This window comes from Muntiacus reevesi, chromosome 2, assembly GCF_963930625.1.
Source record: "Muntiacus reevesi chromosome 2, mMunRee1.1, whole genome shotgun sequence".
In the NCBI taxonomy this organism is placed as follows: Eukaryota; Metazoa; Chordata; class Mammalia; order Artiodactyla; family Cervidae; genus Muntiacus; species Muntiacus reevesi.
Genome location: NC_089250.1, coordinates 274803362 through 274819970, shown reverse-complemented (window position 1 = coordinate 274819970; position 16609 = coordinate 274803362). Strand labels below are relative to the sequence as shown.

Here is a 16609-nt window from a genome sequence, read left to right as displayed (position 1 = left end):
TCACTTTCCCCACTCTCTTTGCAGACCACCCCGAGAGTTCTCTTTCTTTCCGCATTAGAGAGCCAAGCCCCAGAAGAATTCACAAGAGACAAGGGACCCAACTTCTGGGCTCCCTGACTCTGCCTCTGAGGGTCTTTAAAACAATGCAGCAGGAAGACTGGCTTCCAGGAGCCCTGAGCTTGAGCCCTCAGCTCTGCCTGCCCCAGAGCTCCGGAGAGAGTTGAGGGCGAGATCTTCTAGAAACAAAGAACCTCAGCCTGATTCCTGGGGAGGGGCTCTTTCTCGGTTGGGTTTGGCCTGTGCCTGTGCCCTTAGGGGAGGGGAGGGAGGGGTGAGTGTTTGGTGGGAATCACCTGGGGGCCGTGGGTTCCTGCAAGGCTTTGCTCTCAGGATTCTAGGAAAGATGGCCTGAGTCCTTAGTTTTGGTATGTTTGTTACTCCCCTCTGTAATCTGGGAAACAGGTTTGCACAAAATGATTTGCACTGTGACCACCTCTCTTCAGGTGGGGGGTCTGCTACAGCAAGACCAGGATCCGGGAGGTGTTTCCATCACAGCTTTCTTTGAGAATAAACCAGGGGCAGCAGTGGACGTTGGGTTAACAGTGTGTATGTGCAGGGACAGATGCATTTGAAAACGATGCCCTAAAATCTATCCGGTGACCAACCAAGGAAACAAGTCATAAGTGAACTTACCCATAAATTAACACATGAAACAGATTCTCTGGTAGCTCAGAGAGTAAAGAGTCTGCCTGCATGTGGGAGACCCGAGTTTGATCCCTGGGTCTGGAAGATCCCCTGGAGAAGATATGGCAACCATCTCCAGTATTCTTGCCTGGAAAATATCATGGACAGAGGAGCCTGGCGGGCTACAGTCCATGGAGTCCCAAGGAATCAGACATGGTCTGAGCGACTTCACCTTCACTTTCAAAACAGAAAAATGTTGCTTCTCTACTTAATGTTTGTATTTCTAGGCTTTATGAATCATCTGCTACAGTTTGTTCTCTATTCTTTATGGAGAGTCCTATTTTCTCACATCTTTAAAAGATAATTGACTAAGGAAAAACTAAGGTAGGAGCATATCGTTTTTTCTAATAGTATATATTCTAAAAATGATCACTGTACATGCACCAGTACCAATATCTCAGATGATTTAGTTTCACAGCGGAATTTAGAGTAAGATACGAAGATTTCCCATATACATATTTCTCCCATACGTGGATAGTCTTCCTACTTATTTCCCCACCAGTGTTTACATTTGTTACCACAGATGAATCTAGAAAGACATGAAATAATGTTTCTAGTCTCACCTTATATTTCTCTTCTGGGGGTGTTCACTCTAGGGTCTGGGAAAGTGTATAATAACTTGTGTCCATTGCAACAGTTTCACAGGATGACTTCATGGTCCTGAACTCACGGTATTCATAGCCCCTGCTTTGCAACCCATGGCAACCACTGAGCATTTTAATCTCTTCTACATTTCTGACTAGATTCTCAGGTGGCTCTGTGGTGACGAATCCAGCTGCCAATGCAGGTGACCCGGGTGATGTGGGTTCAATCCTTGGTAAGGATCCCCTGCAAGATCCCTTGAAAGAAGAATTGGCCACCCACTCAGTGTTCTTTCCTGGGAAATCTCACGGACAGAGGAACCTGGCAGGCACAGTCCATTGGGTCCCAAAGCCTCAGACACAATGGAGCACGTGGAACATTCACCTACACCACAATGCCAGGTTGCAAAAATCCGACTTCTTGTGGCACTTTCAGATGGATTTCTTTCACTTACTAAAACGCATGGAATGAGTGTCCATGTATTTTATACCTTGAAAGCTTAACATAAAAATGCTTAATATCTATGTCTGCAGCTCTAGTCCTGCTCATTATATAGGATCATCAGTAACATTTTCTAGATTCCATATATCTATGTTAATACAATATTTTCACAAATATAGAGATTAGACCTGTGGACACCATGGGAGAATGAGAGGGGGCCCAACTGAGACAAGAGTCTCGACATATATTCACCGCAATGTATAAAACAGGTAGCAGGTGGGAACCTGCTCTATAGCACAGAGAGCTCAGCGCGGGGCTCTGTGATGGCTAGAGGGGTGAGAGGGAGATTGTGGGAGGGAGGTTCGAGAGAGAGTGGTGTGCATATACCTATGGTGTGGGGGCCTCGGGCATCACCCCTGGCCCAGGAATCCCCCACGTGCTGTGGGGAGACTAAGCCTGTGCCCACAGCCGCTGAGGCTGGCTGAGAAAACTTGCCCTTTTCAATGGGCAAGACACAAAAGAAAGTTGCTCACTATCGCTAAATAGTAAGAAACGCAGAACAAAGCTACAGTGACGTATCACCTCCTGCCAGTCAGAATAGCACAGAGCCCACTAATAATGTCACAAACGCGGAAGAGGCTGGGAGAACAGGGAACCTCCTGAATGGCTGGAGGGAATGTAAGCTGGTGCAGTCACTTGGGAGGACAGTGTGGAAGTTCCTTCAAAAATGTAACCTCCTGATATTTAAGGAAATGAATGCCCAGAATAGTAGACAGAAGAGATTAGTGGACAAATTTATAAGATTTGCAGTTTTTAGTAAATCATCTGCAATTCTGAAATGAGCAGTTGTGGTCTAGCATTCCTCAATTCTTTAAGTAAATGAGTACTAATACACACACACTCACATGTTGCTTGTATTTCTCACTGCTAGTGTTTATACCTTCAGATATTTATTTATTGTGTTCAATGTATGCTATATAAATTATATAACATATATACTTTCAGATATTTATATATGGCATTGTGTATGTCATAGCCATGAGAAAACAGTTCCTTTAAGCCTTACAAAAACATATGCTAAGAAACAGGGTTAGATTTTATAAATCTTAGTTCAGAATTTTACCATCATGACTTTTAAGTATTCTTGTGACAAATGTTAAATTTACATTTGCTTAAATGAGCCCATGAAAAGTCTCACTTAGCTCAACAGAAGAACAAAGGAAAACTGAAGCAGGTGAGTTCATGACTCTAGGTCCTGAGAGAATTCACAGCAAGCTCTGAGTGAGGTCAAGGATAGAAGTGAGCAGAGAAAGAGGCAGTAATTGGGCTTATGGTTTTTATAAGAGGCCCTGGGCGAAGTGCTGTGGGCTCCCCAGGCTGAGTGTGGATGGACCCATTCAAACCAAGAGGAGCAGGATTCTGGTGAGCTCTGAGGGTGTCACTGAAGGAGAGCCTGTGAATAGGCCCTGGGGTTCAGGAAGCTTGCTGGTCTCAAGGAAGTGGGTCTTCTAGTGCAAGTGCTCACACGACTGGCTGGTGTGAGTTCAAGGACCTGCAGGCTGCCTGCTCCCCAGACAGATGCTGAGGCGGCAACAGCATGGAGCATTTCAGGGGAGCTCTCAACAGTACTCTGTATGATCCTTCTTATTAGAACCGTCACAATGTCCCTGCAGCTACAGAGAGGGGGAAAAGTACAATAGAGAAATGATGGGAAATACATGATCCAATGATTTGAAACTTAAGGGCAGGAAGGAAACTAATTGTTACAGACTTCACCCATCTAGGCTACCGAAGAGTTTCTTGTTAGGTATTCTTTCCTGCAACCTTAAATTGCTAGGCTAACACTACATTCATTACACACCAACATTTACACAAGAGAACATTCAGTTTTCTTGTTTAACATGCATGCTTATCACACACAGAATAAAAACTTTTACATTCCACTATGTAACCTTGGTTAAAATACATATTATAAGCATAAAGAATGATATTCTTTCTTCTGATAAAATGATCTGAGAAGGGTGATTTCTATGGTTACAAAAGGGAGACTAATGATTTAAGAAGATGTACACTAATTATATGACTTTTCTGGGAAGGTTTTTCCATACATTTCTAGGGGAGCAGAGATGTCTTTAATTGAAACATGACACTTGATATTCATGACTTCTGTTGATATTATAAAATACATCAAGATTTTAGTGAACTGTTATTGTACTTTTCTTTAAAAGCAAGTGATGTAACTATTGAAAATGGACATCTTACTTTAATCTGTGGAATTATTCCCTGAACACTTACATCACGGTGACTTATAGGGATGTGTGACATGAATGACAAACACCACCATTTAGATGTTCACTGTACATGTTACATCCCTGTGTCCTTAATCTTATAATAGAGAAAAATATAAATGTTTTCTTCCTAGGTAGAAGGGCTTCTCTCATCTTTGAGGTACCAACCATGAAAAACATAACTTCGCATGCACACTAGAAATGAAGTGTGGCATGGAGTAATTTGAGAATTCAGTTACATTCATTTTGGTTTTCAAATAATCACAAATTGTGTCAATATAGACAAACATACACAGCTAGTAACTGTACATGGCTAAACATCACCTCTTCATCTTGTGATCCATACTAACATATCAATTTTCTGTCTATTTTAACTATGAGTCACATCTACAATATTTCTCCCTAAGAGGAACGTCAGAAAACAGGATTTATGAAATGATTTCTAGTATGCATTTCCTGATATTTATTTAGATTTTTTGTAAATACTTATTTACATTTTCTTTACGTCATTCCATATCTTTCTTATATAAGCAGTCTTGGGTTTCCTGAACTGTATGTTCAGGACAAACCTCTTCCATGTCTTACTTCATTACTAGGGTTTCCCACCAGGACACCTTTGCAGGTTTCCTTACATTTATGAGATTTCCTTCAGTATGAATTATCTGATGGTAAGTAAGACCAATGTGCTGGGTTAAAGTCTTTATCAAAATCCTTACATTTATAAGGCTTCTCTTTAGTATGAATTCACTCACGTTTAGTAAGAGTTGCATAGTGACTGAAAGCATTTTCACCTTCTTTACATTTATAAGGTTTCTCTCCAGTGTGAATTCTCTGATGGTGAGTAAGATCTGTCCGGTACCAATCTTTACATTTAAAAGGCTTCTCTCCAGTATGAATTCGCTGGTGTTTTGTGAGAGTAGAGCATCGATTGAAAGCTTTTCCACATTTTTGACATTTATATGGTTTCTCTCCAGTGTGAATTCTCTGATGGTGAGAAAGACTTGAGGGCCGCCTAAAGCCTTTGCCACAATCCTTACATTTATAAGGCTTCTCTCCACTATGAATTCTCTGATGGTACATAAGCCCTGAGCCCTGGCTAATGTCTTTGCCACAATCGTTACATTTTTAAGGCTTCTCTCCAGTATGAATACGCTGGTGTTTCATAAGAGTTGAGTATTGACTGAAAGTTTTTCCACATTCTTGACATTTATAAGGTTTCTCTCCAGTGTGAATTCTCTGATGGCAAGTAAGACCTGAGAGCCAGCTAAAGCCTTTGCCACAATCCTTACATTTATAAGGCTTTTCTCCAGTATGAATTCGCTGGTGTTTTGTGAGAGTAGAGCATCGACTGAAAGCTTTTCCACATTCTTCACATTTATATGGTTTCTCTCCAGTGTGAATTCTCTGATGGTGAGTAAGACCTGAGGGCCGGCTAAAGCCTTTGCCACAATACTTACATTTATAAGGCTTCTCTCCACTATGAATTCTCTGATGGTACATAAGCCCTGAGCCCTGGCTAAAGTCTTTGCCACAATCCTTACATTTATAAGGCTTCTCTCCAGTATGAATTCGCTGGTGTTTCATAAGAGTTGAGTATTGACTGAAAGCTTTTCCACATTCTTGACATTTATAAGGTTTCTCTCCAGAGTGAATTCTCTGATGGCAAGTAAGACCTGAGAGCCAGCTAAAGCCTTTGCCACAGTCCTTACATTTATAAGACTTCTCTCCAGTATGAACTCTCTGATGGTACATAAGCCATGAGCGCTGGCTAAAGCCTTTGCCACAATCCTTACATTTATAAGGCTTCTCTCCAGTATGAATTCGCTGGTGTTTAGTAAGAGTTGAGTATTGACTGAAAGCTTTTCCACATTCTTGACATTTATAAGGTTTCTCTCCAGTGTGAATTCTCTGATGGCAAGTTAGACCTCCGTGTTGAATAAAGCCTTTGCCACAATCCTTACATTTATAAGGCTTCTCTCCAGTATGAACTCTCTGATGGTACATGAGGCCTGAGCCCCGGCGAAAGTCTTTGCCACAATCCTGACATTTATAAGGCTTCTCTCCAGTATGAACTCTCTGATGGTACATAAGGCCTGAGCCCCGGCTAAAGTCTTTGCCACAGTCCTTACATTTATAAGGCTTCTCTCCAGTATGAACTCTCTGATGTGATATAAAGCCTGAGTGCCGGCTAAAACCTTTGCCACAATCCTTACATTTATAAGGCTTCTCTCCAGTATGAACTCTCTGATGGTACATAAGGCCTGAGACCTGGCTAAAGTTTTTGCCACAATCCTTACATTTATAAGGCTTCTCTCCAGTATGTATTCGCTGGTGTTGAATAAGAGTTGTGTATTGACTGAAAGTTTTTCCACATTCTTGACATTTATAAGGTTTCTCTCCAGTGTGAATTCGCTGGTGTTGAATAAGAGTTGTGTATTGACTGAAAGCTTTTCCACATTCTTGACATTTATACGGTTTCTCTCCAGTGTGAATTCTCTGATGGCAAGTAAGACCTCTGCGCTGAATAAAGCCTTTGCCACAATACGTACATTTACAAGGCTTCTCGTCACAATGAATTTGCTGGTGTTTAATAAGAGTTGTGTTTTGACTGAAAACTTTTCCACATTCTTGACATTTATAAGGTTTCTCTCCAGCATGAATTACCTGACGTTTATGAAGACATGAGCACTGTTTAAAGGCTTTGCCACAATCCTTACATTTAAAAGACTTCTCCCGGGTATGGACTCTCTGATGATAAGTAAGATTTGAGTGCTGGCTAAAGCCTTCGCCACATTCCTTACATTTATAAGGCTTCTGGCCAATATGGATTTGCTGATGCTGACTAAGTTTTGAACTCTGATTAAACGCTTTGTCACATTCTGTACATTTAAAAGTATTCCATCCTGTATGAATTTCCCTATGTTTACGTAGATTGAGTGCATTAGTAAAGACTTTCTCACATTTCTTACACTTGTAGTTTTTCTGTGGATTCTGAATACTCTCCTGTTGAATAAGTTCTGAAGACTGATTAGAAACATCATATTCACTACAATTGTAAGTCTTCTCTCCAGTATGGGTACTCTTATTTAGTGAAAGACCTGATGCTCGATAAAAGATATTCCTACATGTATTACTTTTAGAATCCTTATCTGAAGATTGAGGTGCCTGATGTTTCCTAAGATCAGAGTCTTGTTCAATGTTATATCCACTGTCATTGCATGAACAGTTTCTTGCTCCATCATAAATAGTCTGAAAACTATTGGGGTTGGAGCTCCTACTTAAGGCCTGACTCGTGTTATTACACATGAAAAGTTGTTCTATATTAACCCTATCACGATATGTATCAAACAGTGATGGCTTAATTAAGTCTCTTCCATTATTATCAACATTACACATTTTGGATTGGAGAGAACCTGTCTGTTGGTGGAAGAATAATGACCGGTTGCTCACAGATCCCTCAAGTTGATTATATTGTGAGTTTTTCCCATCATTTGTAAACTTCTCCTTATCAGACGTCGTTGAATGTATGTGTAATCGAAGTCTATGTTCAGAGTGGTCTGAACGAGCATTTGGAGTAGAGACTCGATGACCTTCCAGATTTTCCACATTTCCCCTCAGAGAACGCGTGTGTTTCAAAAACTGATGTGAGTCATTGCTTACAAAGATACACTGCGCGGCAGACGGTGATGACTGAATCGGGTGCTTCCCCCAATTTGACTCCCAGTGCTCATTTCTTCTGGCAGTCATGTCCACGGTATGTGAAACGGTCTCAATTTCTTTATGTCCATATAAACATCCTCTCAGCCTTTCACACGCCCTTGTATATCCCCAGGCTTTGGTTAAATGTTCATTTCCTAGGGGAGCTCTTTCATACACGCCTAGGTTTGCATTTCGGATTAAATTTTCAAACCTTGGATTCTTTGACATCAAACCATGGGTGTTGTGAGAAGACAGAGCTGAAAGACACCAAATAAAAGCTTTCTTATCTACTATTCTCAGTATATATCCTTGAAGATTAAGGAAAATGGTGACCCAAGGATCAAGATGCCAGAGGATTAGGCAGACTGAAGTTCATCTCTCGCCACAAATTCATCAAGAATACATCAGAATTGGAACAATTCACACAGAGCCCCCCCTGAACACTAGGAAAGAACCTACACCACCTAAAATGACCAGAAAGATTCCTGCTGAGCCAGGTAGTACCAAAAAACAAGGAGAAGGAAGAGGAGAGGAACTGGGATGGGACCTGCAACATTGGGGAGATCTGAAGAGAGAAGAGGTGTCCACATCCGGGGGAGCCCCTCACTGGGGGCACCCAGTTTGGACAGGAGAGCCTCATTCTCTGTGAAAGAGAACATGGCAACCCGCGTGTGGCAGCAGGACAGTGAGAGCTGCAGATGGGGTGCTGACCCCTGCCCTGCCCACCCAGCCTGAGATGGTGTCCACCTCAAGGGTGTCCACCCCTGCAGACAAAGACTGTGTGCTGGAACGTGGGCTTTGGGGAGCAAACCCAGGCAGAGGACTGCGGTTGGTCATGAGGAGACATCCTGAGGGGACGGGAGGGAGGGAGGAGCTCTGCAAATGGGACGCTTGTGGAGGAAGCCTGCACCACCAAAGCGCAGACGCCACTGTTGAGTGAGGCCCAAAGGGAAGAACCCCACCGCAGCCTCTCTCCCCCATGCTGGCCCCTCATCCCTGGCAGTAGGGAGGACCGCCACCCGGTGGGCTCTACTGAGGCCCAGCCACGGCCTCCCCCATGCCCCTCCTCCCCCGTCAGCAGACCCCTGTGCCCTGGGGCAGCCTCTGGAGCAGACACCCGTGGGTGGGCCTCATGCTCAGAAGGAGCTGAAAGCGCAGCTGAGCCCCAGGGTTAAGGAAGCAAAGCTGAGGTCTCTGCTCGCAGCTGCATTAACCACGCTTTTACACAGGCAACCGGCTTTCTCAGCTCAGCCCCTGCAGAGGATCTAAAGTAGAAGGGGGACGCCCCCGGTCACAGCAGGTGTGGCTTTAGCAACTGTAGACTTTGTGGGCTCGGACACGAGGGGACGGGGCCAGCCCGGAGTCGCAGCTGCCCCCACAGCACCACAGCACGTGGGACCTAGGCCCTGAGTTCAGGGGATCTATGCTGGTGACCCGGGGAGAACAGTATCCGAGAGAACCCAGGGCCATGTGCCGGCATACCCATGGTTGAGCTGGGGCCAAGATCAGTGCCTACCAGGGTCACACAGGACTCAGCCAATGGGGGAAAGTGACGCACAGAGAACGTCCCAAGGGGAACATCCCCAGAGCAGCAATCCTCAGGGGCTTCTCTCCCGGGGGTGTGCTCCAATCCCATCTGCTTCCACACAGATCAGGATCACAGCGAAGAAACAGATCTGGGGGCTCTGTTCCGGCAACCAGGGCGCAGACCCACCACAGACATGGTGGTGACAGCCACAGAGTGAAGGGGAGGCTCCCCTCAATATCCAGGGCAGGCTATCAAGGGGATCAGGGCACAAACCTCAGGACCCAACTGAGCCCCTAAGGGTCAAGCACAAGAAACAAGAGGAACTAGGATCCTCCATGCTTCAGGGCAGAGTTCAAAAACACAGAGAATGTAATAAAACCAGGGGACAAAGAGTATGGAGCAGAGGAAGGGGCAAAATAATAAGCTACAAGAACCACTAAATGAAGCGGAGACACGCAGTCTAATGATTACCTTTTGCCCTAAGTCGTCTTAAATGGAGACACCAAACATTTTCAGAAATACTAAGTGCCTTCCAATTCTTTAATCCACTTCTTAGAACTTGTGCTCTATTGGAACATATTCTATTAGATGTCTCTATCTAAAAATCATAAATGATATTGACATACAACTAATTAGAAACTGAGGGCCATCAGAAACTGAAAACAAATGAGATAAATTAATAAAGTCTGGGGCATCTGATAAGAAACAAGATAATAAAGCCTTAAGCAATTAAATAAGAAGTGAGATTTTAAAAAATGTGTTGGGATCATAGAGAACTCTACTCAGTTCCCTGCAGAGACCCAAATGGAAGGAAATCTAATAAAGAGTGGCTATTTATACGTATACTTATTCTCTTTGCTGTACAAGAGAACAACATTGTAAAACAATAAGGATTTAAATCCAATAAGGATTTAAAGGACTTAAAAGTACTTCTTTATATGTTCGAAAATGTTGATAGTTTCAAACAACCATTAGAAATACGGTGGAAAATGTTCCAAACTATTTTGCCAATTTATTTAAAAAATCTTTGAGTTAATTGAATACATTAAAGTATTTTACCATTGAGGAATTGTGGCAAATGAACTTCAAATATTTAAAATAAGTTCACATAAAGAAAAGTGAAACATTGGTGTAACTCAGGGATTTGCATTCTCTCATTTTAGATAGGTTTTGCTTTATAAACTGAAAGGAGCCTAAAATTTATAAGGTCATATTTGTAGCTTCCAGTGTTTTAGAAAATATAAATCAGAAAAAAATTCTGTCTCCAATATTCCTAGAGTATTGGTAGTTTGTTTACAATTCCACTCACACATTTCTTTCTAGAGGTAGAAACAAACTTTAAAAAGAGCATCTTATATTTATTCATCAATGGGCAGTTTTTCTAGGACACCCAAGAAATGAAAGAGCAGCCAACTCATGCAAGTTGTCACAAGCCAAGAAGAGAATTTGAATTCTCACTGTGGATGAGAAAAGTAATCATGGAGCTGAATTCATGAATGACTGAGAGGCAGAAGGAGCCAGGCAATGTCCGTCTATGACAGCAACAGAAATGAACCCAGAGTTCTCCAGAATCATTTCCACTGGAGCACGTCTTCCCAAGCCACAGGACAAAGGCTGACTTCCTCACTGCTCCTTGGATCTCTCACCTGAGTCATCAGCTCACTCCATTCACACCTACCTGGGTATGTGGCTGTTGTGTCCGTTCTCCTTACACCCCAGGGATTCTTCATTTGCTCCAGAAAGGTGACCAGGTCCGGCTTAGAGACCACAAGACCTGTTCATCAGAGAAAGGAATATCTCTTTTGCTAGAGATTCATAAGTTTCCAACACAATATGTATTTGGGTGATAAGAGAACACACGGGTGAATATTAATACAGCCTAGAGAATGATTCCCCCAAATACTTTATTGAAAGCACGTTTACAATACTAACAAATACATAAAAATCAGATCCTGACATTCTGGTCAAGTACTACAAGGCGAAAGTAAGTAGTGTAAATGTGATTTTAAGAGGAAGGTGTCACTATTTAATACCATGGAACTGATTCAATCACCACCACGCTAGAGTGAAGGAGGCAGATTACATCACGGAAGAAAAAGGTTAGAAACATACTGAATCACCATGAAGGCTTTCTTTCTGAACTCACAAATACCCATTTCCTGCTAGAAAACAGGGATCTGAAGGTGTTGGTGGAAGCAGGAAATTCCAGGAGACGTTCTAGAAATGCAGGCACCAAACCCAGTGGTGGAAAAGGGATTCTTGAAGGCAGTTGTCCTCACCCAAGGAGGCCAGGTTCCCGTAGATCTCTAACATCACATCCCTGTACAGGTCCCGCTGACCGAGGTCCAGGCATTCCCACTCCTCTTGGGTGAAGTCTATGGCCACATCCTGGAACATCAGCCGTCCCTGAAATACAAAGTACACATGCATGTACTTTGGGGTCACAAAGAGCCAGACAAAACTGAGATCGCAAAGAGTCAGACAAGACTGATGACTGAATGGCTGAACTGACTGAATGACTGACTGTCATATGGCCAAGCGAAGACTTCCTAACCTGACCCTAAACGAAAACAGTAATTTCAGAGAACTCATTTTGATTTACTGTAGTTTCTGGTATCAAACAGCAACATTTTCTACCACATTTTTAACCCCAAGAAAAGAGTATATGATTAACAAGAAACTATTCTGATGTGGAAGAGAAATTATAATGTCATCAGATCAACACTGGCATATTTGAGTGTTGTACTCGTGTGACCTAGGATAAATTGTCTACCAAAAACCAGGAAACATTTTTAAAAAGCAGATTCTGATCGAAGAGTTCTGGAGTGGAAAAATTGTGCCACATTTTTACCAAGCATATTTGAAGTAGTAATATTGCAAATTCTGCTCCACAAATGACCATTCTGAACAGCAATGAAGGAGAACAGTAGGGAAGAATTCACACTTTAGTTGAACTTTAAGTCTTTTACAGATTTTACAGGTCTCTATAAGATAGTAACCTTGCAGCAAGGATCATTTTAACTATTTAGCATATACTGTATGTCTTTCTGACAGTTTTTACAGAATCTTGAATGTGCAAGAGAAATAATAGGTCCTCTGTCCATAGGATTCTCCAGGAAAGAATACTAGAGTAGGTACGTATTCCCTTCTTCTGAAAATCTTTAAAAAATAGAAAAAAGCGATCAAATCATGTTAACAGGTTTGTGGACAGACACATAAACTAAAATGGGGCTATATACTTATTAATAGTTAATAGGGAAAATTCCTCATGTCAATAAAATAAAATTTTTTAACTTATTAAAAATGTACATAAATATATGAGGATGATATTATTTTATTTCTTTAAATAAACTATAATGCAGAAATACAGAATGATGTAACATAAAGGAAAGCTCTGGTTCTGAGTTTTTAAATTTCCTTAAAATCTATATCATTTCCAAAGAGCTACAATTCAAATTTTAATATAGTTGAACATAGATTGACACTAATAATATTCTTATAAACATTTTGGAAAATACAAAAATATGATGAGATTCTGTGATGTGAGCATAGAGTGTACCTGGAAATGATCAGACCTGGGCTTGAGTGAGAAAAATCCCCCAAACCCAGCATCTCTACTAAACACAGTCATCTTCCAAAGCAAAGAGAAACTTAAGAGCATATGGGATTCCCCCATTAACTGTGATAGTTTAGGCACATCCCTCACTTTTTTTCCCCAAGACACTTGTTAAAGACAAAAGGAAAATACATGAGCTGCGTTGCATGGGAATCTCACAGAAGTACCTAAACCAGTGACCATCAGAGTCATGGGGTTAGAAGTACATGGAAGAATGCATTACCACTGCACGGGTATGTTGGCAATATTATGGAAACCATGATCTGAATCAATCATTAAAAAATGCTAGTTTTAAGCAAATTTCACTTCATATATACCTCCCGTGACATGTAGCCTAATACCACATTTAATTAGTAAGTCTTTCTTATCGACACAGAGGAAGAGGATCGTCTCAACTACATTTTTTTATTTTTGAAAATATTCTGAAAAAAAATCTGGACCACTGAGTTCATTCTATTTCCAAGGGCATTGCCTTTTGCTCCTGTTCTAATGACCTGAAGGTGCATCCAGATATAAACTCATCATGGCGTTTCCCCTACTTCCTAGGATCCCAACACAGAACAGCATTCCATTGGGAATCCCTGATACCAGTGCCTCCCCGTGTTGGTCTTTCACAAAGGGAATATGTTCAACATTGAAACTGACAACGTTGAGAATTCATCATGCTCTATAGAAAGCCAGGATACATACATTGGATAACAGGCTCTGGGACATAAGGAAGAAACTGTCTAAAGGGCCAGTCTCCTCTAACACAAGAAAAACTGGAAAAAAAATAAGCAGTTGACAACAAACACCCTAGGTAGAAAAATTAGAAGCAGAGAATTGAAGGTTTGCAGATGTTCAGACCAGGCATTTCAGGAGGAAAACCAGACACAGCCTCAGACCCGGGACAGGACATTTACCTGAGAAGCTGCCATTTCTTCCTCTTCTTCCTCCATCTCGGTGTCTCCTCTGGGGATTTTTATCACAAACTCACATCTGGGTGTTAAGTAAATAACTTTAAAGTCATCCACATAACTCTTGAATCTGCAACTGCTGCAAAGATCGAGAGAAAAGAGTTTTCTTGTTTCCCTTTGCCGTTTTCAGGGCTCCTTTTTTACTTTCTCCTTCCTGGTCTGCAGCGGATAATCCAGACTAACCTGATATGCTAATCACATCCTTTGTTTGGTGCTTACCTTTCCTGCATTCTCTATGCAGACCACCCCTGCCAGTTCTTCTCCTTTCTTTCTGCCTTACTGAGTGCAGGCCACAGTACAATTCCCAAGACCTGACAGACAGAACTACCAGGTCACCTGACCCAGCCTGTGAGGGTTTTTGAAACAATGTAAGAGGGAGACCCAGGTCCAAGAGCCAAGAGCTGCAGCCTCACACTCAGCACCCCTGTGACATCAGAAACGAGCATTTAGGGCGGGAAGTTCTACAAAGAGTGTCAACCTGATTAATTCGGGAGAGGCTCCTTCTAGGATGTGTGTGGCTCTCCAAGTCATAGTATCTGTGCCCACGAACTATTTTTTTTTAATTTTTTTAAATTTTATTTTATTAGTTGGAGGCCAATTACTTCACAACATTTCAGTGGGTTTTGTCATACATTGACACGAATCAGCCCCCACTAACTATTTATTGCCAAATTCACACTGAAATGCAAGAAAGAAGAGGAAACCACCAATACATTCAGTTCAGTTCAGTTCAGTCACTCAGTTGTGTCCGACTCTTTGCCACCCCATAAACTGCAACACACCAGGCCTCCCAGTCCATCAACAACTCCTAGAGTCCACCAAAATCCATATCCATTGAGTCGGTGATGCCATCCAACCATCTCATCCTCTGTCCTCCCCTTCTCGTCCTGCCCTCAACCTTTCTCAGCATAAGGGTCTTTTCAAGTGAGCCACCTCTTCAAATCAGGTGGTCAGAGTATTGGAGCTTCAGCTTCAACATCAGTCCTTCCAATGAACACCCAGGACTGAAGTCCTTTAGGATGGACTGGGTGGATCTCCTTGCAGTTCAAGGGACTCTCAAGAGTCTTCTCCAACACCACAGATCAAAACCATCAATTTTTAGGTGCTCAGTTTTCCTTATGGTCCAACTCTCACATCCATACATGACCACTGGAAAAACCATAGCCTTGACCAGACGGACCTTTGTTGACAAAGTAATCCTACTTTTTAATATGCTGTCTAGGTTGGTCATAACTTTCCTTCCAAGGAGTAAGCATCTCTTAATTTCATGGCTGCAATCACCATCTGCACAGTGATTTTGGAGTCCACAAAAATAAAGTCTGTCAGTGTTTCCATCGTTTCCTCATCTATGTGGCATGATGTGATGGAACTGGATGCAATGGTCTTAGTTTTCTGAATGCTGAGCTTTAAGCCAACTTTTCCACTCTCCTCTTTCATTTACATCAAGACCATTCAGGTATTACCTAAATCGAATCCCTTATGACTGTACAGTGGAAGTCAGAAATAGATTTAAGGGACTAGATCTGATAGACAGAGTGCCTGATGAATTATGGACAGAGGTTTGTGACACTGTACAGGAGACAGGAATCAAGACCATCCCCAAGAAAAAGAAATACAAAAAAGCACAATGCCTGTTGGAGGAGGCCTTACAAATAGCTGTGAAAAAAAAAAAAACAAGGAAAAATCAAAGGAGAAAAGGAAAGTTAGACCCATTTGAATGCAGAGTTCCAAAGAATAGCAAGGAGAGATAAGAAAGGCTTCCTCAGCAATCAATGCAAAGAAATAGAGGAAGACAACAGAATGGGAAAGACTAGAGATCTCTTCAAGAAAATGAGAGGTACCACGGGAACATTTCATGCAAAGATGGGCTCGATAAAGGACAGAAATGGTATGGACCTAAGAGAAGCAGAAGATATTAAGAAGAGGTGGCATGAATACACAGGAGAACTGTACAAAAAAGATCTTCATGACCGAGATAATCACGATGGTGTAATCACTCATGTAGAGCCAAACATCCTGCAATATGAAGTGACCCTTAGCAAGCATCACTACAAGCAAAGTAAATGGAGGTGATGGAATTCCACCTGAGCTATTTCAAATCCTGGAAGATGATTCTATGAACGTGCTGCGCTCAATATGCCCCCAAATTTGGAAAACTCAGCAGAGGTCACAGGACTAACAAAGGTGTTTTCATTCCAATCCCAAAGAGAGGCAATGCCAAAGAATGATCAAACTACTGCACAATTGCACTTATCTCACACTCTAATAAAGTGATGCTTAAAATTCTCCAAGCTAGGCTTCAGCAATACGTGAACCATGAACTTCCAGATGTTCAAGATGGTTTTAGAAAAGTCAAATGAATCAGCAATCAAATTGTCAACACCTGCTGAATCATCAAAAAAGCAGGAGAGTTCGAGAAAAACATCTATTTCTGCTTAATTGACTATACCAGAGCCTTTGACTCTGTGGACCACAAGAAACTGTGGAAAATTCTGAAAGAGATGGGAATACCAGACCACCTGACCTGCCTCTTGAGAAACCTGTATGCAGGTCAGGAAGCAACAGTTAGAACTGGACATGGAAGAACACACCGGTTCCAAATAGGAAAAGGAGTACGTCAAGGCTGTATATTGTCACCCTGTTTATTCAACTTATATGTAGAGTACATCATGAGAAATGCTGGGCAGGAGGAAGCACAAGCTGGAATCAAGATTGCCAGGAGAAATATCAATAACCTCAGATATGCAGATGACAC

The 16609-nt window shown here is 42.0% G+C and overlaps 1 protein-coding gene across 1 annotated transcript; it reads right to left on the bottom strand.

The window, feature by feature from the left end:
- Nucleotides 1-4857: 4857 nt before the first annotated feature.
- On the bottom strand, nt 4858-13815 carry LOC136161707 (zinc finger protein 420-like). The gene is made up of 5 exons (XM_065926732.1): nt 13801-13815; nt 11562-11688; nt 10910-10914; nt 5207-6701; nt 4858-4886 (listed from the first exon to the last, which is right to left on the bottom strand). The coding sequence occupies exons 1-5, from the start codon at nt 13813-13815 to the stop codon at nt 4858-4860; spliced, it is 1671 nt and encodes a 556-aa protein (XP_065782804.1).
- Nucleotides 13816-16609: the final 2794 nt, after the last annotated feature.